General features: G+C 55.1%; 2 protein-coding genes across 8 annotated transcripts; one reads left to right on the forward strand and one right to left on the reverse strand.

The window, feature by feature from the left end:
• Nucleotides 1-339: 339 nt before the first annotated feature.
• On the forward strand, nucleotides 340-8,912 carry FAM131A (family with sequence similarity 131 member A). Of its 2 annotated transcripts, none has more exons than XM_036875114.2 (6): nucleotides 340-537; nucleotides 2,818-2,960; nucleotides 5,093-5,186; nucleotides 5,438-5,620; nucleotides 5,771-5,887; nucleotides 7,153-8,912. In XM_036875114.2, the coding sequence occupies exons 1-6, from the start codon at nucleotides 501-503 to the stop codon at nucleotides 7,626-7,628; spliced, it is 1,050 nt and encodes a 349-aa protein (XP_036731009.1). In that variant the 5' UTR covers nucleotides 340-500; the 3' UTR covers nucleotides 7,629-8,912. The 2 variants fall into 2 exon arrangements, with proteins under 2 accessions (XP_036731009.1, XP_036731008.1); XM_036875113.2 differs by lacking the exon at nucleotides 340-537 and adding an exon at nucleotides 1,843-2,153.
• A 153-nt stretch (nucleotides 8,913-9,065) lies between these two features.
• Nucleotides 9,066-23,352, reverse strand: CLCN2 (chloride voltage-gated channel 2). Of its 6 annotated transcripts, none has more exons than XM_036875108.2 (24): nucleotides 22,492-23,332; nucleotides 20,106-20,262; nucleotides 19,830-19,961; nucleotides 19,333-19,461; nucleotides 19,109-19,242; nucleotides 18,928-19,005; nucleotides 18,766-18,844; nucleotides 18,523-18,648; nucleotides 18,340-18,424; nucleotides 18,150-18,251; nucleotides 17,169-17,253; nucleotides 16,875-17,030; nucleotides 16,426-16,495; nucleotides 16,073-16,183; nucleotides 15,632-15,845; nucleotides 15,277-15,410; nucleotides 14,862-15,034; nucleotides 14,629-14,743; nucleotides 14,343-14,416; nucleotides 14,053-14,112; nucleotides 13,873-13,911; nucleotides 13,594-13,698; nucleotides 9,586-9,672; nucleotides 9,066-9,453 (listed from the first exon to the last, which is right to left on the reverse strand). In XM_036875108.2, exons 1-24 carry the CDS (start codon nucleotides 22,561-22,563, stop codon nucleotides 9,259-9,261), a joined length of 2,712 nt encoding a protein of 903 aa, XP_036731003.1. In that variant the 5' UTR covers nucleotides 22,564-23,332; the 3' UTR covers nucleotides 9,066-9,258. The 6 variants fall into 6 exon arrangements, with proteins under 6 accessions (XP_036731003.1, XP_036731004.1, XP_057356644.1 ...); XM_036875109.2 differs by having other exon boundaries at nucleotides 16,073-16,235; nucleotides 16,426-16,560; nucleotides 22,492-23,041; XM_057500661.1 differs by lacking the exon at nucleotides 19,830-19,961 and having other exon boundaries at nucleotides 16,073-16,235; nucleotides 16,426-16,560; nucleotides 22,492-23,338.
• Nucleotides 23,353-23,637: the final 285 nt, after the last annotated feature.

The raw sequence follows: 23,637 nt of genomic DNA on the forward strand, positions 1-23,637 counted from the left end.
TGCTCATCTTGCACTTCTACCAGAACGTGATCCATACCCGTTAGTAAAAGCCCTGGGTTCCAGGCTTTTTATGGGTGGAGAAACCCTTAAAAGATGGCATCAGAGTCCATCTGCAAATGAGGGGACTGGATGCGGTGAGGTTTACTGAGCCCATACCTGGTGACTGGCTGCCTGCGCCCAGTGAGTACCTGCCTAACCTGCCTTCGGGATCGCTCTGCAGTCTGGCCTAGGTAGAGAGAGGTCGAGGTTTCTGTGCTTAGTGGCCGCCCCTACGTGCCTACGGCGGTTTCGCCCCGCCCTCTTTGGATGGTGACGCGGGCAGGCACGCCCCCGCGCTAACGTCATCGGCCCGCTTCCCTCTCCGGGGAGCGGCGACGGACGCGCGGCTACCACCCCCTCCCCTCTCACAGGCTCCCCTCCCCAGTGGCGGCCGCGGCCCGACCCTCCCAAGGCGATGGCCCAGGCCCCGAGCGCGGGCTAGTGTGCCTGGGTGCCCGGCCATGGGCTGTATCGGCTCTCGGAGCCCGGCGGGTCAGGGTAAGAAGCAGAGGACGGGCACGGTCTGGGGAGTCGGGCTGCGGCTACCCGGTGCGCGGGCCGCGGGCGGGCGGGGGCCTTGAGGAGGGGGCCAGTGTCGGGAGAGGGAGGAGCTTGCACCAGGGAGGCGGGCCAGGCAAGAGGAGGGAGCCGGCCGGAGCGAGGAGGGGGCTAAGCTGACTTGGGTTCGTCTCCATGGTCTGCCTGCCCTGGCTTTGCAGGGTTAGACTTGTGGTATTTCCGCCTGGATTCCCACCGCCGCGGGTGGCAGGAGGCGCACAGCCCAGGGAGGGCTGGTCAGTGTTCTCCAGCCCACGGCTACAGGCCTTGCTTGCCCACTCACACTCACCGTCCTTTGCCTACACCCCTCCTCTCACGGTCCTGGGAGTGGCCCTGTGCTGGGAATCTGCCTCTCTTAGCCGTGTCCCCATCCCCTTCAGGAGGTAGCCTGCAAACGCTGGCCACGCACCCTACCAGGGAGTTTTGGCTAAAATTTAACAACCCCCTTCAGAGTTAGCTGGTTGATGAAGGGGACTGAGGTCCAACTTGAGGCACCTGTGAGCACCTAAAATCTCCTCTCATCTCTTACTTGTTTTAGTTCCCTTCCCCCAGTCCGAACAAAAACAAAAGTCACCTACCCTGTGGAAGGAAAGAGTTGCCCAGAGAGAGGCCATCAGGGCTTCCTTTCCACAACTACTGATCCTTGCTTGGTTACCAGGGACGGTGGTGCACGCTGGGGCCTGGCAGTAGTTCTGTGCATCTGAGGTTGGCCCGCCTACTTTACTCCAGCGCCATGGATTTTTCCAAGCCTAAGGTCAGCCAGGCAGAATCTTGTGACACTGAGGTTCTGGGTTTAGAATGGGTCCTGGGCTTTCAGGGCAGGTGGTCAGTCATACAGGCCTTCAGTGTGTTTTGGTACTTGAGGTTCTTTGGAGCTAAGACGCTAGCTGAGATTTGTTCTTTCCTTGGTTCCCAGGAGGAATTCTGGGATTTGTAGTACTAAATTAACCTCATGGCTTTTGCAGCTGAGAAGCAGCAGGCTGCTCTGATCCCTGTGGCCCTGCTAAGGCTTGGAGTTCAGGAAGTCATTATCTCTCGTAGTCAGGGGAGAGTTTGGCTGACCTCAGGACTGGCCTTGAGAGCCCTGGTTAGGTACCAGCTGGGGGCCAGGGATGGCCTGTAACCTTGTGTCTTCCTTCTGGTCGGTAGCATTTCTGGGGACCACCAGCTGGCTGAGGCTCAGGGACAGAGACGGCTGCTCCAGCTAAAGGTCAGTTGTGTGTATACTGCCTGTTGGCACTGTCTAGGGGATGGGCCTCAGCATCCTGAGCTCCAGAGAGCACGGCTGGGCCCCTGGCACTCCCACCTCCTCAAAGCCATGAGGCAAGAGTGTTCTCCTTATGTGACTAGGCACAGGTTCCAAGTGGGGAGGGGACTGGCTCAGCATCCGGAACCAAAATAGGAATAGAACTGGGAGCTGAGCCTGGAGCGGTTCTGGGCTTTGGTTCTCCGCATCAACACAGCCAGCATGCCTATGATTTCTGTGCTGGGCAAAATGTTTCTGTGGCAGCGTGAAGGGCCTGGAGGACGATGGACTTGTCAGACAAGTCGCAGAGGTGAGACCAGGGTTTGTAGATGTGATCTGGAAGGTGATGGGAAGCTGAGGGGTAAGGTGCTCAGGTGGCAAGAGGAAAATTACTCTGGCTTAGTTACTGGGAACCAGGCTGAAACAGAAACAACCAGGATGGGGCCAGACAAGGCATCAGGCAAAAGCCTTTAGAAGACTGGGGCAAAAGTCAGAAAAAATCATGCGTTTGTCAGAAAAGAAGTGTAAAGAGCTGCACACCAGCCAAGGCTGGAGAGAGGGAAGAACCAAGAGAAGGCAGGCAGTAAGCCTGCAGGGTCCAAGGTGGTGGTGGGGAGAGGACAGTGATGGTGGTGGTGGAAGGATGCCTTGTGCCTCCCAAGAGGAATGGGTTGGCTTAGAAACCAGAGAAGATCCAGAATTTGTTGAAGTTTAGGTTTCATTCTTAAGGTTTTGATGGCAAGATGTATCCATAAGAGGAAGGTGGCCAGGGGGCTGCCACAAAATGACCCCAAGGGCCTGAAGGTCAGGACTGTGGGATTGGGGCTTTCAGAATGGTGAAGAGCACCAGGTAGTTGCTGATAATCTGCGAGGTGGGGGAGGGGTGTGGATAAATGATACGACAACACCGAATGAAAATGGGGATCTTGGGAGAAGTGAGAGCCCAGGTGAACAGCCTTTCCCCCACCCTTTAGTGGCCTCGGACCCTGCGTGGGCTGTGGAGTGGATCGAACTTCCTCGGGGCCTCTCTCTGTCTTCCTTGGGATCTGCTCGGACCCTCCGAGGTTGGAGCCGGTCCTCCCGCCCTTCCTCCGTGGACAGCCAGGACTTGCCAGAGGTGCTGGGCCCCTGGTGTTGGTAGGGGGAAGGGGGACCGCATTTATATGAAGGGTATCTGTAGTTCCCACCCCCGCCTCAGCAGCCAGCTTCTTTCTGGCTCCCTTTTCCTGTGAGCGGAGGCGCTATCCGGCTGGCGGGGCCCAAAGCCGCCCCCGCGCCGGTCTGCTCTGCCCGGCGCGGTGCCAGCGGGCTGGTTTCGCTCGCGCTTTCGGCGCTGACGTCAGCGCATCCCGGGCCGTATCCCAGGAGACCCTGTTGCATGGTGATGGGTTGCCAGGGAGACATACACCTTTTCTCTGGGCCTCGGCCGCAGCTGCGCGGAGCGCCCGCTCGGATGGCGACGCCTAGGGACAGGAGGGAGAGGGACGGTGAGCAAGCCAGGAAACACCCTGCAGGTGCTCCTCCCTCAGGCCTGGCCGGAAGCTACTGGCACCACCCTAGGGGGGGCACTGTCAGCCAGGTACTGACGGGGAGGGATAGAGGCGTTGGCCTAAGGTCTAGAGACAGGTGGAGCCTCTCTTGTGAGGGGTGGGAACGGGATCAGGAGAGCTAGGCAATACCGGGGAGGGGGCGTGTGCCTCCGACGTCATTCAGTCATTAAGGGAAACATTTGCTGGGGCTTACCCGGGAGCACTGAACCAGGTGATGGATGGAGGTGGGAACCCAGGTCACTCAGCCTCGGGCTCTGCCTGTCCTGAGAGCCCTCAGGAGAGATGCAAAGGCAATGTTGGGGGTGGGGAATGGGGACTGAAGAAGAGAGAACTGTGATTTGAAAGCATAATTGGAGGGGGCACTTGAGTCAGGCCTTAAATGATAGGGAGCATTTTGTCAGGCTAGGATAGCATTCTTAGCCCAGGGGAAAGCTGGGTTCCTTTGCCTGGAGGCAGGAGGGCTGCTTGCTGACATGGTGAAGTGGGATTTTACTGGGCAGAGATCAGTGGTGGATTGTAAGCAGTCCTGGAAGGAAGCAGGGGCCTCCTTCACAGAGTAGGTTTTTTCAGTGCCTATCTGTGAAGCTTTGACTTCATTGGACAGTGGAGGAGCCTAGAAAAGGTTTCCTATAGGGACATGTTGTGACCAGTTGCACTCCAGGAAAATTATTTACCTTGCCTTATTCATTCAGCCTATGTATTTTGAGAGAGTACTGTGTGCCAGGCGCTGTGCTAAACACTGGGTGTTGAGGTCACAGCAGTGACCAAAAGAGACCGAATTCCTTAGAGAGCTAAAGACCAGTGAGGGAGACCAACAGGAAAGGACCAAGGAAACACATGAAATAGGCCATAATTACACACATGGGGTCTGTTGATAAAGGATGGTGACTTTTACAGAGGGAGAAGGGACAGCTGGTAGGGTGGCCAGGAAGGTGCCTCTGGAGAAGTGATTTCAGCCAAAAACCGAAAGATGAGAAAAAGCCAGCCAGCCAAGGGAAGTGGGGAGAGGAACACTTACATACACAGCATTTTTGGCTAAGAAAGTAGTATAGGATTGGAGGAGCTTGGGGGACCACCACTTGTGCTAATCTTGGCTAGGCGCATTGAGGGCTTGAGGAAGGGAGGGCAGAAGCAATGGGAGTAGAAAGGTTGAGTAAAGTTTAGGGGAGAGTTGATGGTGATGCTGAGGTTTGGAGCCACGCTGCATGGGCAAATGGTTGGTTGGGTAATGCAAAGTAAGGAAGTTAGGAAGCAGGGCCAGATGTGGGGAGGTGTTGGGTTTGGCTTTGGTCATGCTGTTTGTGGCCCTAGTAGGCTCTAGAAACAGCTGGAATGTGGGAGAAGAGGGACAAGGAGAGGACCTGAAGGAAGTCCCTGATGCCATACCCCCCTACTTCCTTTTTCTTTTCAAAGGCCCCACTCCATGGTTATTTCCAACCTGCCTCCTTCCACTCTGAGACCTGGGAAGGTTGGAAGGGTTAGCTGCAGTTCTGCCCTTATGGGCTTCCTGAGTCTCCATTACTCCTTGGGAGGACATAGTTTGCAGATCCTGGCTTCTTATATATCCTAGCAGCTATATATATGCTGCCCTGGCATCTCTTCCCAGCTCCCATTTCTCCTTGATGTCTTGGGTGGAGGTAGGCATGTGTGGGGATGCTGCTGTCAGAGGAGCACTGACCCTCTGGTGCCATTACCTAAGGTGAATGTTGGAGACACAGTCGCGATGCTGCCCAAGTCCCGGAGAGCTCTAACTATCCAGGAGATCGCTGCTTTGGCCAGATCCTCTCTGCATGGTATGGTATCCGCCCCCTTCTGATTACCCCTGGCCACTCTGTCCTTTCTTCTCCCTTTGCAAATTCTCTTGGGAATTACATCCTGTGAGATCTTGCTGGGATCTCCCTTTCCTCCCTTTCTCAGATAAATCCTAGCCCCTTCTTCCCACTGAAAGGCACATGTGGGAACTACCATCTCTCAGATGCTCCCTGCCCTGTGATGGTAGATGGTGAGGACTCCACCAGCCCTCCCCATTCTGTCCCACCTCCAGGTATTTCCCAGGTGGTGAAGGACCACGTGACCAAACCCACCGCGATGGCTCAGGGCCGAGTGGCTCACCTCATTGAGTGGAAGGGCTGGAGCAAGCCGAGTGACTCACCTGCTGCCCTGGAATCAGCCTTTTCTTCCTATTCAGACCTCAGTGAGGGTGAACAAGAAGCTCGTTTTGCAGCAGGTGAGCAACTGAAAGGGGATCACACATTTGTCATAGGGATGTTCTCTCATCTTGTGCCCAGTGTGGGGGTTGGAGTCTTGTCCTGTCTCCAAGCTGAGCCCGAGTCTTAGCTCACTTTCTCTGCTAATGAACACCGTGTCCTCCCAACAGGAGTGGCTGAGCAGTTTGCCATTGCAGAGGCCAAGCTCCGGGCATGGTCTTCGGTGGATGGTGAGGACTCCACTGATGAATCCTATGATGAGGACTTTGCTGGGGGAGCTGATTCAGGTGAGGGGACATCTCATGCCAGGGCTGCCAGCTGGGGTGTAACTGCTCAATAGGCCTTGTAATGCAGAGTTTGGCCTTCAGAAAGAGAGAGGAGAAGGGTAGACTCTGTCCAGGCAGCCCTTGACATGCCACGGGGAGGAGGGCTGTCTGTGTTCCTGGTGGGCAGTCAGCAATTGGACATGGGAGTAGATGCTGAACCTTCTCTGCCTGTCAGTACAGTCAGCCTTCTAGTCCTGAAAAAGAAAAAAAACCCCTGAGACCTCACTGAGAGCTTCTGTGCAGCCATGTCTCTGGGAGAGTCTGCTGTGCCTTTCCCTCCCCTTTGACTGGCTGTGGGAGCCCACAGTGCAGCAGTGAGCACCTCATAGCGTTGTGGCCCCAGGCAAACAGAAAAGCATGCTGGTCCTGGACTGCCCAGAGGGCCGAGCTGGCTCTAGCTCAGAATCCTCAAATTCCATTAGACCTGTCTGTGGGCTTTTCTCTGGGCCAGTTCTTGCAGAAGGGACCCTGCAGGGTTGTGCAGCTGTGCATGGCCCTCCTTTCATCTTGCATTCCCTGTACCACGTGGCTAATGTCTGTGTAGCTTCTGGGCTAAAGCCTCACAAGCCCCCAACCAGTCATCTCTTTGTCTTTGAAGATTGCCTCCACCCACCTCTACCCCTCCAGCTAATTAACAAATTCTCCAAGGTGGGCAATACATTAGAATAGACTGGAGACTGCTGCCTGTGGTCCAGATGGGACTGATTTGGATGCTCAAGGCCAAGACAGAGCCCTGGACCACAAGCATTTTTGTTTGAGTTCTAAGCCTCTTTGACCCCTCGTATAATGATAATAACTAACATTTATCCAAGGCTACTACTTAACCTGTGCAGGGTCTTTGTGAAAATTAGAAAAAGGCACCCATTTCTCTGGCAGGCACAGCCCCGTGCCAGGGTGGGCTGCTTGGTGAGCAGTGTGGGCTGACTTTCAGTCCTCACAGCCTTGGAAAGCTGCAGGATGATGTGTGGCATCTCTGCTTTATTGCTTTCTTACTGTGTGCTACCCTCTGTTCTTTCAATGACCCATAAGGTTTGTGTATTAGAACTCCCAGGTCACCATTAAGGAAATTGAGGCACTGAGAAGTTAACTGACTTGCCCAAAGTTACCCAGTTCCTCCCCATTATCCCCAGAGCTGTGCCGAGCATGGAGTGGGGAGAATGTGCCTTCTGGGTTGACCAAATGAGATGGGGCTAGTAGGGCTGTCTTTTTTTTCTCTCCCCCAACAGACTTGGCTGGGCAGCTGCCCCTGGGGCCCCACCTTCAGGACCTCTTCACTGGCCACAGATTCTCCCGGCCTATCCGCCAGGGCTCCGTGGAGCCTGAGAGCGACTGCTCACAGACCGTGTCCCCAGAGACCCTGTGCTCTAGTTTGTGCAGCCTGGAGGATGGCTTGCTGGGCTCTCCAGCCCGCCTGACCTCCCAGCTGCTGGGTGATGAGCTGCTCCTTGCCAAACTGCCCTCCAGCCGGGAAAGTGCCTTCCGTAGCCTGGGCCCATTGGAGGCCCAGGACTCACTCTACAACGCGCCTCTCATGGAGTCCTGCCTTCCCTCCGCCGAGGAGGAGCGAGCCCCCTACAAGGACTGCCAGCCGCTTTGCTCACCACCAGTGGGCAGCTGGGAACCGCAGCGGAAAGCCTCTGATGTAGCTGCTTCTGGGGTGGTGTCATTAGATGAGGATGAGGCAGAGCCGGAGGAACAGTGACCCAAATCATGCCTGGTGATGGCATGCGCCCCCTGGCTGCTGCTGGGGGCACAGCCTCCACGCCCAAGTGCGGGTGGAAGGCTTCCAGCGGAGCTCCAAAGCCTAGAGGGCTCCTGGGAGCGCTCGCTCACTCCTCTGTTGTGTGTTTTGCATGAAAGTGTTTGGAGAGGAGGCAGGGGCCAGGCTGGGGGGTGCATGTCCTGCCCCCACTCTTGGGGTTTGCCGGGGGTTGCCCGGGGCCCCTCGGGCATGGCTACAGCTGTGGCAGAGAGTGATGTTCATGTTCTTAAAAACGCCACATACACATTTCCTCCTCAGATGTGAACCCCAAGGGAGGGTGGTTGTGACTGGTCTGTGTGGGGTAGAGTGGGAGGGCGCCTGGCCTCCTCCCATGTTCCCATTCCTCTCTTCTGCTACTTTCCACCTCTGAGTCCACGTGCAGTGCTTGATAGAATCACCCCTATCTGGGGCAGGGGGCAGGGGCTGGCTCTTACCCTCCTGGAGCCTATGGATTGAGCCATCCCCCAAGGTCCCCTTGCCTAACTGGGCTCGTGCTGTGCTTCACCTCTCCATCATCTCTAAATCTTCTTTTTCCTAAAGAAAGAGGGGTTTTGGTCTGTTCTTTCAGTTGGATCTTCTCTGGGAAGCACTGGAATAATGAAAGCATGTGCCCGTCACCCTTTGCCTGCCCCCACCTCAGCCCTTTACCAGCCTTCGGTAGGATGTGCGGTCAGGGTCCTGGCAACACGCTGGGCTACCCCATTCACTGAGTTCTCTTTAGGGTGGAGTTGAGAAGGGATGGCTCTGGTTGCCACAGAGCTGTGACTCTGATGTTCTTAAGAGAGAGCCACAAGGGGGCCACATGGTGGCTGGGCATTTGTCTGCTGATTGCCTGAGTAGGGCAGGAATTGTGCCAATTAGTGAAAGTCATGAGGGAGGAGTGTCCCTCCTTGGGGAGGAATGAGGGTAGTGCCTTTCTTGGCTGAACAAAAGGCCAAAGCTACAGTACTGGGGGCCTCTGCTCCAGCCAGGGTGTTGATGACCAGGCAGTGGGGGTCTCTGTAGATCCTGTACTCTACCAACAGCAGGCTCTCGAGTTTTACAACTTGGGGGTGGGGGGTATGGGTGCCTGCAGAATTCAGAGCCTTGTAGGCTTTGGCTGGTAAGAGGACCCAGGTAAGGACAAGAGCCGATGGGCACAGGCATTCTATATATAAGTGGCTCACTAGGTATTTATTTTGTTCTATGTAAGAATTTGTTTTATTAAATTAATATAAAAATCTTTGTAAATCTATATACATCTGGTCATTGGAGGTTCCAGTATAAACCCATTTTAGTTCTATACTTTTTCCCCACAAAGGGGAACAAAGTCAGGTGACCCCACCCCATGATGCCAGGGCGGTGCTGATCTTCCTGCCCATGGAATACTGGCTGCAGGTTGGTGCCGGGTCAGATTCCACGTAGGATGAACCAGGGGAATCTTGGCACTCCAGGCCTGCAAAGGGGGTTGGGGCTTCAACCTCCATAGGCTGCAGCTGCCTCCCCTTCCCGGAAGGCAGAGGAACAGGAGAGCTGCACGATCTGGGCTCACAGCTATAGCCACTGCCATCCAGGCTGCCCAGTGAGAGCTTCACTGGCACTTGTCGTCGCTGTCAGAAGGGCTGCCTTCCCGGGGGAGGCCGTGGTGGGAGCGGGGCCCCCAGAGTACATGCACCTCAGTCGTCTCTGTGTCACTGCTGCTGGTGGCACTGTCCCGGAAGCTGGCAAGGGGTGGCCGGACTTTCACACCTTGTGCTGTGACAGAGCCCTCGATAGCCTTCCGGAGCTAGACAGAGAATTTTGGATTCAGAGCTCTGTGCTCAGACTCCTCCTCAGCAGTTCCCTGAGGGGAGCTGGACATAAGCCTGCATGCCTTTTCTGGGAGTGGAAGCAACTTTGACTACCATTATCATCTCACCTCCTTTAGGGTGACAATTCCAATGAGTCTGCCAATACTGGTGACATAAGCATGGTCCACTCCCAGCAGTGAGAAGATGGTGTGAGTCTGTGGGGTGGGGAGAAAACACATTAGACCTAATACTGGAGGGGACAGCTCTTCATTATGGGCTGGAGGAGCCCAGGACAAGGTGGGACTAGGGGGAAATAAAAGGAGTGCCACAGGTAGTGGAAGAAAGGGGCAGGACCCTTGGAGGGAAAAATAAAAGAATGTTGCTGCAGCCAGGCCTCAGTAGTTTGATAGTGGAAACCTTTAAGTTGTTATGCTGATGGCGAAATGAACTGGGGAGGGAGCCTTCATCCCATGTTAGAAAGGAGGATGGAAGGGAGAATAGCTGTTCAAATGGTGACATCCAGTGATTGGCCAGGCACAGGGCTACGTCTTTTGTATATTAGCATTTAATTTCAGTACTGTCTGAGAAGTAAGTATACCCATTCTACAGGAGAGGAGGCATGAAGCTCAGTGAAGCAACTTGCTCAGGGTCATCAGTAAGAAGCGACCTTGCAGCCCTAGACCATTTAACATCACACTACAGGAGGACTAAGCATAGCCCCCATTGTCTTATACAGGTATCCAATCAGTCAGGGGTATCCAGGAGGGAGCTTCCACACCCACCTCAGGGGTATTGGCCCTGAATCTTGTGCCTCTCATCTTACCTAAGTGGCTGATACATGCTTTCATTTGCCCTTAGCTGGTTGGCCCGTATCCCTCCACCCTCACCCCAACACCCCAATCTGATCTTGGCCTGAAGCAGTCTACAGCTCAATTTGCCTTTTCTGGGGTCCAAGTAGGATCCTAGGTTCGGTTAAGATGTACCTTGCAGTCCAGGGGCACAACAGATACCCACACACTCCCATATTTTTCTTGTTTAGGCCCATCCCCCAACTTTTAAATGTAATCATTAAGAGCTCAGAAACTGTCAGCCAGTTCCCTCTGTGAGGCTCTAAGTAGATTTTCTTGGGCCAGATGTCTTGAAAAACTCTCCACTGACTCAGCAGTTCCTGGAATTTTTGGCCTATCATTTATTGTGGTGTGTGGAGTTTACTTGTAAACCTTTTGGCTTAATGTTTGAATTAAAATGGGCACTAATAACTTAGCTTCTAGAGTACCAGTTACTTATGACTCATTGTAATTGTCTTAACACTTTAAAAATATTTTCTAATACACTTGCTAAATTCTTTAGAGAAGGACTTCAGAACTTTTCTGACTTTCTCCATCTAACGCATGACGGTACTTCAAGAAGAGCTAGATGTTCAATTTTAGAATAAGCTTTTCTGTACTCCTTTAATACTTTACCATAATAGTCATGAGTTTAGCAAGTTCCTCCTTGGATCTTACATACTACAAGTTACCTTTAATTTCCTCATCTGACTTCAGAGGGAAACACATCTTTGTAAGACTTCCTGTCTTAATAATCCCTTAGCCTTGTCTTCTCATGGTTTAACAATCTCTCTCATCTTCTCCCAAGGATCCTATTAAACAGTTCCCCTGGATTTTCCTTTCTCCACAATCCTAATTAGGGTGAGCTTCTGGCAGGCTATATGCCTTTTAGGTTTGCAAACCACTTGTCCAGGGCAGACACTAAGCCTTACCAGTCTTCTCTTTGAATGTACTTACCATTCTCCCTGACTTCCTTGCCATCCTCACAGGACAGGGATGCAACATTCTGCTTTCTGCTTCCCTTCCCTCCAACTTTGTTCTGCCATCATAAGAGCTTTCTGAGACTTGAGTTAGAGCCCAGACTTCCCAGAATGGTTAAATCCAGCCACACATAATCACTCATCCTTTTCTGAAACATCCATTTCTTCCACACTTCAGCTCTTCTCTCCTCACACCATCTCTAAAGTCCCCTATTGTTCACCTCTCAGTATAAGTAGTAGTAATTCATACTATTGAACGATGTACAAGGCACTGTTCTAAGTATCATGCATCAACTCCTTTAATCCAAAGAAAACCCTATCTATGGTAAGGAAAGTGAGCACAGAGGCTAAGATATTTGCCAAGGTTGCACAGCTAGCCAACACCTGGCTGACTGAGGATTTGGGCTCTGCCAGTCTGGCCTACTGTCAGCATGCCAGCCTTACCCCTCCACTCATTGCTTCTGTGGAGGTGGCCTCTAAATGAGTGAGGTACCCAGCTGGTATAGTGATCTTCAGTTGCACAGGTTCCTACACAATCTCCAGTGTATTTTCTCTCTATGAATGTTCCCCTCCTGAACTTAACTGGACTACTACTTTGTGATTCCTCAGGCCTGCAAGGACATTTTAACTTCTTTTCTTATATGTTTTCATCACTTCAGGTCTTTGTACTTTTGTTAATTCACTCCTCAAAGGCTTCTCCTCTGATTTTTTAAGTTTGTAACAAACACCTACTTTGTTCTTTTCCATTTCAATTTAATTAGACATCAGGGAGCCCATTGGAAGGCTTGAACATCTTGGACTTGGGAATAGTAAATTGATAGGGAGAGGGCCAATATGACCTTCTGAAAGAATCCTGGGATTGGGGCCAAGAAATCTGGGCCCTGGGCCTGATTCTGCTACACTGACTCAGGCAAGTGACCTCTTCACTGTCTCAGTTTCCTGTGTATTAAAATGGTTAAATCCATAGGCTTTGGGTCAGACCATCTTGGATTCCTGGCCTGGGTACTAGCTGTGTGATTGAGCAACTTGCTTAACCTCTCTGCATCTCAATGATTCTCAAACCTCATCTATAAAAACTGGAATATCACGTTATTGATCTTATAGTCTGGTTGAGGATTAAACATATGAAGAGTTTGGCAAGTGCCTGGCACATAGAAGTCACACAAAAAATGTCAGCATTATCATCATCATCATCATGGGAAATATGAGGACTAAACATTACGGAAAAGCTTTAGAGGTCTTACTAAGAAAGGTTTTAAATGAAAGTCCATGTACTCTCAGGTCTGTCTCTTTCTTTTCTTGCAACTAGTTCCCCACTGACTTTGAGGTCTTTACCCTGAGGCTTGTAAGTTCCTTTATGAGCTTTTGCTTTTTTGTTTCTTTGTCCCCTGTCTTTCCTGCCCCAGCCTTGTTTTTCTGAGCTAGGCCTGCTCTTAGGCACAGCTTGTACCTAAACTAGTTGCCCAAGCTGCAGACCTTGGGATTAGTCCCCCTGTGTTCCCCCTGCCATGCCTCAGAGGCTTGTGCCTTAAAATTGTCAACAATTTAGTTAAAAAACACTTGGTTTCTGCCCTAGCAGCCTGCTGGGTATGCCTGCCCTCCCTGCCTTCCCTTAGAAGCCTGAAGGTGCCCAATGAAGCTGCCCCATCCTGGGAAGCTCCTCAGGAGGCAGACTTTCATAGAGGCCCTGCCTTCCCTTAGTGTCAGCCTCCCCCCCTCAGCCCAACTTGTTTTATTTCTGTTTCTGCGGGCTATTTTGCCCTTCTGCTGAGCTGTCTTCCTGTGTCCCTACCAGTTTTCCTTTGGCCTACATTAAGTCAGACTTTCTGGGGTCTGACATTCCAAGCCCCCCACTGGGTGTTTCTCATCTGTGTTTATCTCTTCTCTGTAGTGTCCCCACCCCTACTTGGATGTTTGTTAGCTTGTTTATTCGATTTTCTTATCCTGCCTGTTTCTCACCCATTTTTTTCAGCGTGGGTGTTTCTCCTTGTTGGGCCCTGGCAGCCTCCCACTAGCTCTGACCCTTGCCTGGCCTTCTGGCTTACACCCAGCTCAAACTCTGTCTCTGTTGCTACTTTGGTCCAGAGTTCCCTGGGGCAAAGCTGAGCAGAGGAAAAATGATGCCTGACTCCAGGGTAGGCAGGAAGAGGCTAAGAGGCCCTGGCTCCCCACCTCCCATCACTTTAGGTATTATGTTTGAAAAACATCTCAGCACAGAGCCTGCATCCTGCTGTCCCGTTTTTCTCCACTAGCCTGAGTCCAAACTTGTAGGAAGACCTGATTCCTACCTTGGCTCCCCAGAGCCCAGCTACAGGGCCACCGGCCCTACCTTGTGCAGAGAGGTCCGCTCCACCAGCTGGAAGGGGGCAGGGTCAATTTTGCAGTCACTGAAGTTGACAGGTTCATCTAGTTGCTTCTCCTCCCACTCCAGAATCTGAGGGACAAGACTAAGAGGCTTAGGGAAAAGGTGCCAATAGCTGCTCTCACCTCCCTGAAAGCTGGCCTGCCCTTTTTCCTACCCCACGGTCCCTCCCATGGGGACAGCAGCCCAGATGATGACTGAACACACCCAGGGAGAAACAGGGTTCAGAGTCCAGTCACACCTTACCTCTTCAGGGGTCATCTCGCCTTCTAGGTCTGAGTTGCTCTAGGAGAGAGGGAGGGAGGTTGGCAGCCAGGGGCAGGGCGCAGGTGAGTGTTCCCCACCCCCAGCCCGGGGGAGGTCTAATCGCCTAGACCCTGGCCCTCCCTAGTGCTCCTGAGCTGCAGGAAGAAAGGGAGCACTTACTGCCAGGGAGATTCGGACCCGCTTCAGCTTGCGCTTGTCACACGATTCCAACTTCTCCAACTTTGTTAGGGCCAAACCAGAGAGAAGAGGAGTTGATGTTACAGGGAGGGGTAAGTGAGGGGAAGTGGTGGAACCCCTGAGGAAGGGCACACTGCAGGGACAGAGGTGATATCTGAGAGGCCCGAAGGGTGGGGAAAATAGAGGCAGGCACTGCAGGGTTAATGGAGAGGTGGTCTCAGCGTCAGAGAGAGAACTGGAAGGAAAGAGTCAGAGAGGCTCCAATCACTCACCTCTGAAGCAGCCTCGGAGGGTGGACTGCCACAAAAGAGGCTCCTGAGGGCGATGCCTGCCTGCTCCACATTCCCTGTGTTCCCAAACAGTGTCATTTTTGAGGAAGGGGACTAGGAGACGTGAGGAGGCTTAGGGTAGAGGTGTCCTGGTAATACCCATGGCCCATCTGGGCAGCCTTTTAGCTGGGAAGTGCTTCAGCAAAAAGGTTGGGTAGGGACCCTAGTGGCCTCAGGGGCCAGGCTCCAGCTCTGCCTGAGGATGGAGGGGAGGTGTTAGTGGGCTCACCTGTGGGACTCTCCCCAAGATTCATGGTGTTGCTGGGCCCCCTCTTGAGAGCAGGCTTCAGGGGCTTCTGAGTCTCTGCCTGGGCTGCAGGGAAGCCCGAGTCCTCTGTGTTCACCTGCATGGGCAGGAAGGGGCTGGTGATACTACGGCTCCAGACTACTTCTGTTTTGCCTTCCCAGTCAGTCTATGCGACATTTAGGAAGTCTATGTGGCTGTGGGGCTTTTCCCCTCACCTGGAAGCAGACAGAAGTCTCAGGACTGGTGGGACTCTCCTGATCTGAATGCGGAGAGGTCTGGGCAGCTCGACGCTCCTGCACGTACTGCCGCCGGTGGGCTGGGCTTAGCTGAGCTGCTAGCAATGCCACCACCTGTGAGCGCTCGATGGAGCCCAGGAGGATCATGGACTCTGGAGAGAGCAGGTGGGAGGACTCAGGGGCCAGGGGTAAGGCCCTCATATCCTCCTGGCTTTCTCTCACACCCCGAGGGAGGCCTTGGACACAGGCTACACACCAGAGGGAAACCCCTGGCTGGCAAATGTCGGACCATTCCTTTTGGAACCAACAAGCTGGTCCTGAGCTCCTGTTCCTCCCTCCCTGACCAGTGGCCCTAGGAGATGCCCTTAGCACCTGGGCCCCCTCCTGGTCTCACCAGGGGACTCTACCAGGGCCAACACACGGCCCTTGGTTCTGTGCAGTGCCAATTGCAGGTCACGGAAGGTGCAGCTGAGGGCCACATGGGGAACATCTCGCACCATGATGTCCTCCACTCGTACGCGGTACTGCCTGGAAGCAGAGAGAGGCACTTGGTCTATGGTCAGCTTAGGGAGGGTAGCCCAGAGCACTGCCAGCCTGGGGTCATAAGGAAGGCCCCAGAGCCTCTGGGGACAAGGGCAGCTCTGGCCATGAGGGAGCATGGTGGCTGGTCTCCCAGCTTCCGTGGGAGTGGGTCCTAGGATGCCTTCTGTCCCTCACCCATTCCCCCCTTATCACCCGGCCCTCCATACTGGTGGCGGCCCCAGCCCAACTCAGGCAGATAGGGCAGTTTCTTGATTCGGATGATGCTGTCATAGAGTGAGGGCTGTAGGCTCTGAGCAACGGCGTTGGCCAGGATGACGGCGATCATGACGGGCAGGATGTGGGCGATCTGGCCTGTGAGCTCGAACACAATCACGGCCGTGGACACTGTGTGTGTAACTGCTCCTGCCAGTGCAGCTGCCCCTGGAGACAGCCACCCTGACTCTTCATGATGCCCAGGCCCCAGATAACCCTCTCCACCCAGGGACAGTCCAGTGGGGCCCTCAGGACTGCCCAGCAGGTCTTGGGGACTGGGTTTCGGCATCTGAGGGAAGCCTACTTTGTGCCAGCAGGGGGCACCAAACCCTCAAACCCTGTGGCTTGGCCCAGGGGTCTTCCAAGACAGATGGGGAAGGACCTGGAGCACTTACCCACCACCGCGTAGCCCCCAGGCACAATCCTGTAGGTGCTGCTGTCTGTGTGAATCCCATCTGGGAACCAGGCAGCCATGCTTTCGCCCACCAGACGCCCAAATGCTGCTCCTTCAGGGAGGAGGATGGGAAGAGAAACAGGTAGAGGGGGAGGGCTGGGGTACTAGGAAGAAAGAAGGTGAGAGGGGAGGGGAGGGGCCAGTGGGTCATTCAATACAGGGGACAGCCCTGTGGGGGTGGGGGTGGGGCTGGGGATGGACCAAAACCTGCTTCCAGGCAGAGAGGAGACAGCAAGGAGGTGGCTATAGGGTGGGAAGGGTACAGGCTGGGAGAACAGGCAGCTAAGAACTCACCAATGACAAAGACAGGCATGAAGGCCCCGCAGGGCACTGGGATGGTGGTGGCCAGTGCAGACATCCAGAACTGCAGGTAGGAGGCAGTTCAGACAAGTAGAGGCAACCCCTGGTCCCAGCTCCACCCCGAGGGACCTACATTTCTTACAGTCAGGCACGAATGTCCCACCTATCTCAGAATCTCCTAGAGGTAAAGGGAAGGGGAAGGGCTCCAGAACCAGATGGCTCAGGTTCAAGTCCTCTTCTGCCATCCAGCTCTGTGTCTTGGGCCAATTTCTTAACCTTTTGTGCCTCGACTGCCCATCTTTAAAACAGGGGTGCTAAAGGTACCTTTCTCATAGCATTGTCGTGAGGCTTGGAGGAGTTAATATACGCAAAGTGCTTAGAACAGTGCCTGGCACCCTGTAAGACTATGTCATTGTTAGATGTCCATATGTAAGGAGCCCTACCTTCATGAGAATGAAGATGACCAGGGTGAGGAAGACGTTGGCACGTGGTGGGCTCCAGGCCTGTGAGGTTCCAGGTGGCTCTAGCTCTTCCACCAAGCCCTGGCGGACCCATGTCCGGTTGTCAAACAGAGTGACCAGTGTCTCTTTCTGTGAGAGCTGTCGGGGAACAGGAAGCCTCAGGCTAAGGAACAGGCAGGATAAAGAGAAGGGGCCAATAGGAGAGGAGGGGGCTCTTGCCTTCAGAAGAGAGGTATCTCAAGGGAAAACCCAAGTTCCTGTTCTGCCTGGAGTTACCTGTCCAGCCATGAACTGTCCAAAGCCAGGGGGAAAGGTCAAAGTGGAGATGAGCAGGGTCACCAGAGCTGGGAAGAGCAGGCGTCTAGAGATACAGGTTTCACAGCATCAAACATGGGTGGTGCACCTATTACTGGCTGGTGATAGGCTGGGTGCCCTCACATACCTCAGGGCTAAGGTCCCAGTAGAGCCTTGGCCCTTACAGAAAAATACACAGCTGTGAGAGAAGGTCCCCTTTGCGGTTCATGGTATCATGGCCCAAAGGGGGGTGGCCATCTGGGGTACCATGAGTCCAAATGCCTTTGTGTTGGCTCTGGCCTCCCTGTGTGGGCAGCAGGAGGTCCATCCCCCTAGCCCTCTCTTGGATGCCTCTGAGCTGTGACTCCTCCCCCTGCTCTCAGAAGCCCCTTGTGGGAGAGTGTGGAGAAGGTTCAGTCTGTTTCTCTCTGGTGACTTAGAGTGAAGATCACTGTCTGGGGAAGCTGGGATCACTCATGAAGTTGACCAAATGTGCCACAGGGAACAGGTTCAGTGGCCTGTCCTTTCCCTGAAAGATGTCAGTCCCAACAGAAGTCACATCTCAGGATCCTCACTCCCAATTCTCAGGGTCACTACTGAGAGCTGTGCTCTGGAGTTAAAAAAAAAATTCAACCAACCCCATGATTTCCAAGGGGACAAGGCCCAAAACTTCTCCAGCGAGCACTGCTATCTGGGCCAGGCTGAGGGCCTAAGGAAGCTTTAGTCTTGATCCAAAATGCTCTCTGCCACTGACTGAAAACTCAAAAGTGCCAGTTTTCAAGTAATTCATATAAAAGTCAAAATGTTCAATTAGCTGGAAGGCACCATTGGCTGATTTTCTCAATGAAGCACCTGTTTTTGACTGGGCTGCTATTTGCCATCTCACCTGTCACTGGCCCTCTGACCCCACCGTGACCCTTACACAACCCAAAGAGGTCAGAGAGGAGCCCAGAGCCAACTCACTTCTTCATGAGGAAGCGGTTGATGGTTTTCTGCTTCCGCATCACCTGGACAATCTTCCGGTTCAGGTACACAAAGAGTGCTCCCCCAAAGCCACTAGCAATACTAGAGAAGGAGGAAGCACCAGGGTAAAGGAGATTTGCCCTCCTTTACCTCCTCTCTCCAACACACCCCAGCTCCCTCAGCAACTCACCCGATGACAGCAAAGGCTGGCAGCTCCTGGAGGTCAAAGGGGAAATCAAGCCGGAATCGGGTTTTGAAGAGAGCTGTAATGGTCTCTGAAAGGAAGGCAGAGTAGCAGAGTGAGGCAGGTATAGCTTCAAGAGCCCCCAGCTGAGCCATCTCAGGGGCTTCCCTCATCCCCTGGGGACCCCACCTTCATCACGGTTCCACACCGCTAAGACCCGGAAGATGAAGGCACTGAAGGTGGCAGCAAAGAAGCCCCGCCAGTAGTTCCGCACAGCGAAGAAGGTGGAGGTAACCTCAATGCTGAACAGGACGCCTGTGAGGGTGCAGGGGACAGCACCACTTGAGGCCTGGGCCTGGCTGAAGGACTCAGGTGAGGGGGGCAAAGCAGGCGAGGCTGAGGGCAGGGCTGAGGGCTGGACTGCCTGCTGACCTCCGATAGGTGCTGCGAAACAACAGCCCACTCCCACTGCACAGGCAGCGGCCAGCATCTCTGTGTTCCGGGATTCATTCTGGCAAGATGAGTGGAAAGGGGAGTCAGCTTAGGCTTAGCAGCCCATCCCTTCCCTCTGCATACCTCCAGGGTCCCCCTTACCTCATAGATGCCCCCAAAGAGGGAGAGGAATTTGCTGAGCAGGGCAGCACACATACTTGCGATATGCACAAAAGGGCCCTGGGAGGTGGGGACAGGCGGTGAGTGGGGATGGGGCACACCCTGACCTTGGCCTGGCTTCCTCCCCTGGGAGGGACTGCTTCAATACCTAACTTGCAGTTACCTCTTTGCCAAGGGGCATCCCGCTGCCCAGGGCACAGGTCAACCCGATGACCTTGGCTACAAAGGTCTTGAGGGTGAGGTATTCTTTCAGCACCACCCCCCGCAAGATGGTCTTCATCTCAGGGATGCCAGACCCTGCGAAGAGCAGGAGAGTTCCAGGGGAGTCATTTGATGTGCCTGTTTCAGAAGTTCCCATCTCTGCCCTCCCCTTCTCTCCTACTGTACCGACAGCCTGTGGGGCCAGGATCTGTGTGAAACCAGCAGAGAAAGTGATGAGGACAATGGGGTAGGTGACCCAGGCCAGGTACTGGAGCAAGATGCTGGTGTTCAAGCCCCGAGACATCCACTGCTGAGCTGTGGGGAGAAGACACACCACCGAACCACTGAAGTGCATACCCAGGCCTGGCCTGGCCACTGGGACTTACTGATAGGATAAGCTGTCCCCAGGAACATTGCACAGAGCCTGGCACAAGGGGTAGGGAGGGGTCTGAGAGGGAGGGCATTCACTGGGACACAGATCCTACTCCAGGTAAGAGGGTCAGTTGCAGAGGGGAGGCAAGAAGCTGTGGCCTATAGAACGGCAGTGATTATGCCTGACATTGGATAGTCAGGCTGGCTGGGGAAAGTGATCAGTGGCCAAGTGGCCAAGACACTTGGACAAGTGTGGCATGGAGGAAGCAAGTTGCCTTTTCCCGTCCTCTCCCGCCAGCCCTTGTCCTCACCCTGCAGACAGGCGGCGATGGCATAGTCCATGACCCAGCTGACCAGCGCCATGAGTAGCCCCAGCAGGACCAGGAAGATCCAATCTTCACCAACCCTGGACACTAGGAACTTATGGCAGTGCACGGAGCAGACTGGGAGCAGGGAGGGGAAGAAGGGAGAGGCTGGCATCAAAGTGCTCCCACCCTTTCCCCCCTAGCCCCCCAATGGGCAACTCTAATAGCCTCTGTCCCTCTCAGCACAGCATAGCTAGGTCCCCTGCCGCAACCCAGTCTCACTGCGGCATCGGGCACAACGGCTCTGTCCATATTCCAGGAGCTCTGGGGGAGCCCGAGGGGAAGGTGGACCCCTCCAAGACTCAGTCCCTGCCAGGCGGATCCGAGCAGCTTCCTCTTTGGCAAAGGCCCCAAGGTCTTGAGTATATCGTCCATACATCTGAGCAATAGGGAAGGTGGGGTATTAGGCTGAGCAGGGAGAGGGGAGTTCTCCTAGGGCCTTAACTCCCCTTCCTCCAGCCCCCACATTACATACCCCTTCTTGAACCCACAGCTCCCACTTTGGCTTGGGGTATGGGAACAATGCACACTGCAGACTGTGGGGGCTGTCCTGGCCAGAGTGCTGGGGACAGCCAAGGTACAGAGACGCTGCTCTGGGGGAGGCAGAATAATCAGTTCTCTGCTCACAGGCCAGGAGGGAAGCACTGAGGAGGTGTGGGAGGGAATGCCCCAGAGGAGGAAAAGATGGAAAAACCTAAGGCAGTCTGAAAGTGGGAGGAGGGAAGGTCAGAGAATAAGGGATGTTCAAGGGCATACGGGTAACAATGAGGGCCTCAGGGAGCTGGGGGCAGCTGAGTGGGGCCCAGGAGCAGGCGGGGCCCCAATCCTTACCACGTTCCTGCTGGGCCCATGGCCTGTGACCAACTCAGCTGCACCCCTGCCACCCACCCTAATCCCCTTGTCCCCATTCTCCGGTCCCCCACCCCCTACCAGCTTGCCAGCCCAGCCAGGATTGGAAAGTCTCAGGGTGGGTGGAGAGTGCCCTCAGTTCTCCCTTGGTGGCCTCATTCTGGAGATGCCCTGAGTCCAATGGTGGGTTGGGGGCCAACAGAAGCTGGTGGCTGGGCTGTGACTGGACGCTGGGGTGCTGGGACTGGAGAGTCCCCCAGCCTAGCTAGACCTGCCAAGCCGGGTGTGTGTTGGGGGGTGGGGAGGAGTAGATTCCGGCTGCCACCCGCAGAGCTTCGGGACACAAAGGGCTCCTGTTGGGGCTGGTGTGGTGGGGTGGAGGGTGGAGGGTGGAGGGAGGGAAAGATAGAGACAGAGAGAGAGAGTGATAGAGAGTGAGGAAAGGGAGGGTAGGGAACCAGAGAGAGAGGAGAGAGAAGGGAAAAAAGCCAGAGAAAGGGGCAGAGAAGGAAAGAGGGAACGAGAGAAAGTAGAATATAAAGAGACAGACACAGCATAGGAGGGGGGAGGTTGAGTGTGTGAGACAGAGAGAGACAAAGGGATCAGAAGGAGAATGGGGAGAGGCTAGAGCAGAGAATGCCCCAGAGAGAGTTTGACCCTGAGAACTTATTCCAGAGATAGACAAGGTGAAGGAGATGGAGATGTGGCTGGTCAACAGATAGACACCATTTTAGAGGCCAGGTGACTGACTTCCTTGACCAATGCCCCCTTCTCAGCCTTGCAGACTGACAGACGCCTCCCACACTATGTGAAGGCTTGCCCCTCCACCCTTGCTCCACCCCCACCCCCACCCCCTCCCTGTTATCCTGTTTCATCCAGCCACTTGCTCTAGTAACTGGGCACCTCCCAGCCTCAGTTACTAAGCTCAGGCCCCCACCGTCTGGACAGTTCCCTCCCTCCCTCCTTCCTTCCTGGGCAAATTCCAGCCCAACCTGGTAAAAAGGAACTATAGGGCCCACACCCCACTGACACAAGAAGGGCCAAAAGACTTCTCAAACATTACTTTACAGTGGTGGCCATGCGTCAACTCAGAGCCCTGGGACCCCTCCTTCTAATGAGGTCAATGGACACCCCTGGGGATGAGGGCTGGATATCCAGAGTCAGTATGGACAAGGTACCAATTCCCACATCCTTTCCTGCTTGACTCATCTTCCGTAAAGCGCCGTTCCCCGGGGTGTCAGGCCACCTTTTTTTCTCAGAGAAGGGACAGAAGAGTTCCTGCCAATGCTGGGGACGGGCTGGGTTTGGGTCTGATCATCCCACACACTCTTGCTTCTATGGCTAGCACAGTGCCGTGCACACAGTGGGGACAGAGGGACCATCTTGGGTGGTGGAGATAGGAGTCCAGAGAAAGTTCAAGGGTGTGAGTGGTGCTGGGGAGACGTAGTGGGGTACTGAGACTTGGGCCCAGATGGTGAATGGGAAGAGCAAAGAAAACGAGCTGGGGGTAAAGGGAAGGACATCTGGGACAAGCATCTGATGTCCTTGTCCTCTGCAGGCTCCCAGTCTCTAACAGAAACCTGCACGCAGCTTTCCATCCTTTAGTCCTCCACCCTCTGAGGCCCTCGGGCCTCAGTTTCCCCAGCTCAGAAGGCTGGAGCGGGGATAGGATAGACCCCCACTTCTCGCGCTTCCCAAGGGTAACCAGGAGCAGCGGTCCCGGAGCGCACTCCTTAGGGCTCGACTCAGCTTCACTTACCAGGGTCTGCTCATACTGCAGCGCCCGCGGCTCCATCCCTTCCGCCGCCGAAACGGCCGCCGCGGCCGCCATCTCCACGCACAGGTCTCTGGCCTGCCGCTGCGGCTCGGGCTCTGGCCCGGACTCGGCTCCCGGCCCGCAGAGCCCGCGCCAGCACCCGCCCGTCCCCGCAGCCCAGGCGGCCGAGTGCGGAGTGCGGCGGGCCCGAGCGGGCGCCGCCGGCGCAGCCTCCCGCTCGCGTCCCCTCCTTGGCGGGCGGGCCGAGGGCGGTGCCCTCCATGAGGCTCCGCCCGCCCGCCCTTCCACCGGGGCCGGGCGGGCAGAGCTGGGGTCTGCGCCGGGGCCGCCTTTCCGGCAGTGGGGAGCGGCAGGGGGCGCTTGGAACGCGCGAGCCCGCACCCCTTCTCCGCGGAGGCCGGGCGCTGACAGGGGCGCCCGGGGCCAGAGCAGGGGGCGGGTCCGCTGGCACGTGTAGGGGCCGGGCCCGGCCGGGTCTGTGGCGCCCAGCGCCTGGGCCGGAGGGGTTGAGATGCCGGGATTCGGTCGGGCCTCGGGCCGGGACTACTCAGCAGTCTAAAGCAGAGTCTTCGGGTCCAGTCTCTCTCTCAGGAGTGGCACCCTCTCTTGCTTCGCTGGAGGGGCCAGCGGCTCAGAGTAAGCCCTGGTTGGACCCCTCTCCTCCGTCTGGAGAAGCAAAGTTAGGGGGACTCGGACGGGGACAACAGGCCCCAGAAACAGGCGCAGGAGGTGTGTTGCTGGGAACTGAGAGCGTCGTCTCACGCATCCCCTCTCTTCCTCCCTTTCCTCGCGGCTCCCCCAGGGAGGTGCACCTGGAGCAACCTGGCCTGCGGATGTGCGGGGGTGGGGGAGGGGAGGGAACAGGATAGGGTGAGGCCCAAGGGAAGGGAGTTCTAGGTGCTGGGGAGGCCGCTTCTGGGAGCGGGCGTTGGGGGACAGAGGTCGCTTCTCCCTGGCAGGGCCCAAGGAGAAATCCGAGTAGCTGCTGACGTCTTGCCGCCATAGGGGAACTGCCTGCTGGGGCTATGCGTTCTCTGTCAGGGTCCGGCGAAGGATAGAGCAGAGGGTGAGGTGGGCACAGGGAGAATGGGCAATGTTAAAGATGGTGTCAGGGGAGGCCAGTGCCCA

The sequence above is a fragment of the Manis pentadactyla genome, chromosome 1 (assembly GCF_030020395.1).
Source record: "Manis pentadactyla isolate mManPen7 chromosome 1, mManPen7.hap1, whole genome shotgun sequence".
Lineage (NCBI taxonomy): Eukaryota > Metazoa > Chordata > Mammalia > Pholidota > Manidae > Manis > Manis pentadactyla.

What these genes read in the sequence shown, in the direction of transcription:
- FAM131A (XM_036875113.2), top strand. Translation starts at nt 2,066, where the DNA reads ATGCCTATGATTTCTGTGCTGGGCAAAATGTTTCTGTGGCAGCGTGAA. An exon ending in ACAGCCAGGACTTGCCAGAG is followed by an intron (nt 2,961 to 5,092) that starts GTGCTGGGCCCC and finishes CCATTACCTAAG; the next exon opens with GTGAATGTTGGAGACACAGT. An exon ending in TGCTGGGGGAGCTGATTCAG is followed by an intron (nt 5,888 to 7,152) that starts GTGAGGGGACAT and finishes CTCCCCCAACAG; the next exon opens with ACTTGGCTGGGCAGCTGCCC.
- CLCN2 (XM_036875109.2), bottom strand. Translation starts at nt 22,563, where the DNA reads ATGGCGGCCGCGGCGGCCGTTTCGGCGGCGGAAGGGATGGAGCCGCGG. An exon ending in GGCCCTGGTAGAGTCCCCTG is followed by an intron (nt 15,035 to 15,276) that starts GTGAGACCAGGA and finishes TGCTCTCTCCAG; the next exon opens with AGTCCATGATCCTCCTGGGC. An exon ending in AGCGGACCTCTCTGCACAAG is followed by an intron (nt 9,673 to 13,593) that starts GTAGGGCCGGTG and finishes CCCACCCCACAG; the next exon opens with ACTCACACCATCTTCTCACT.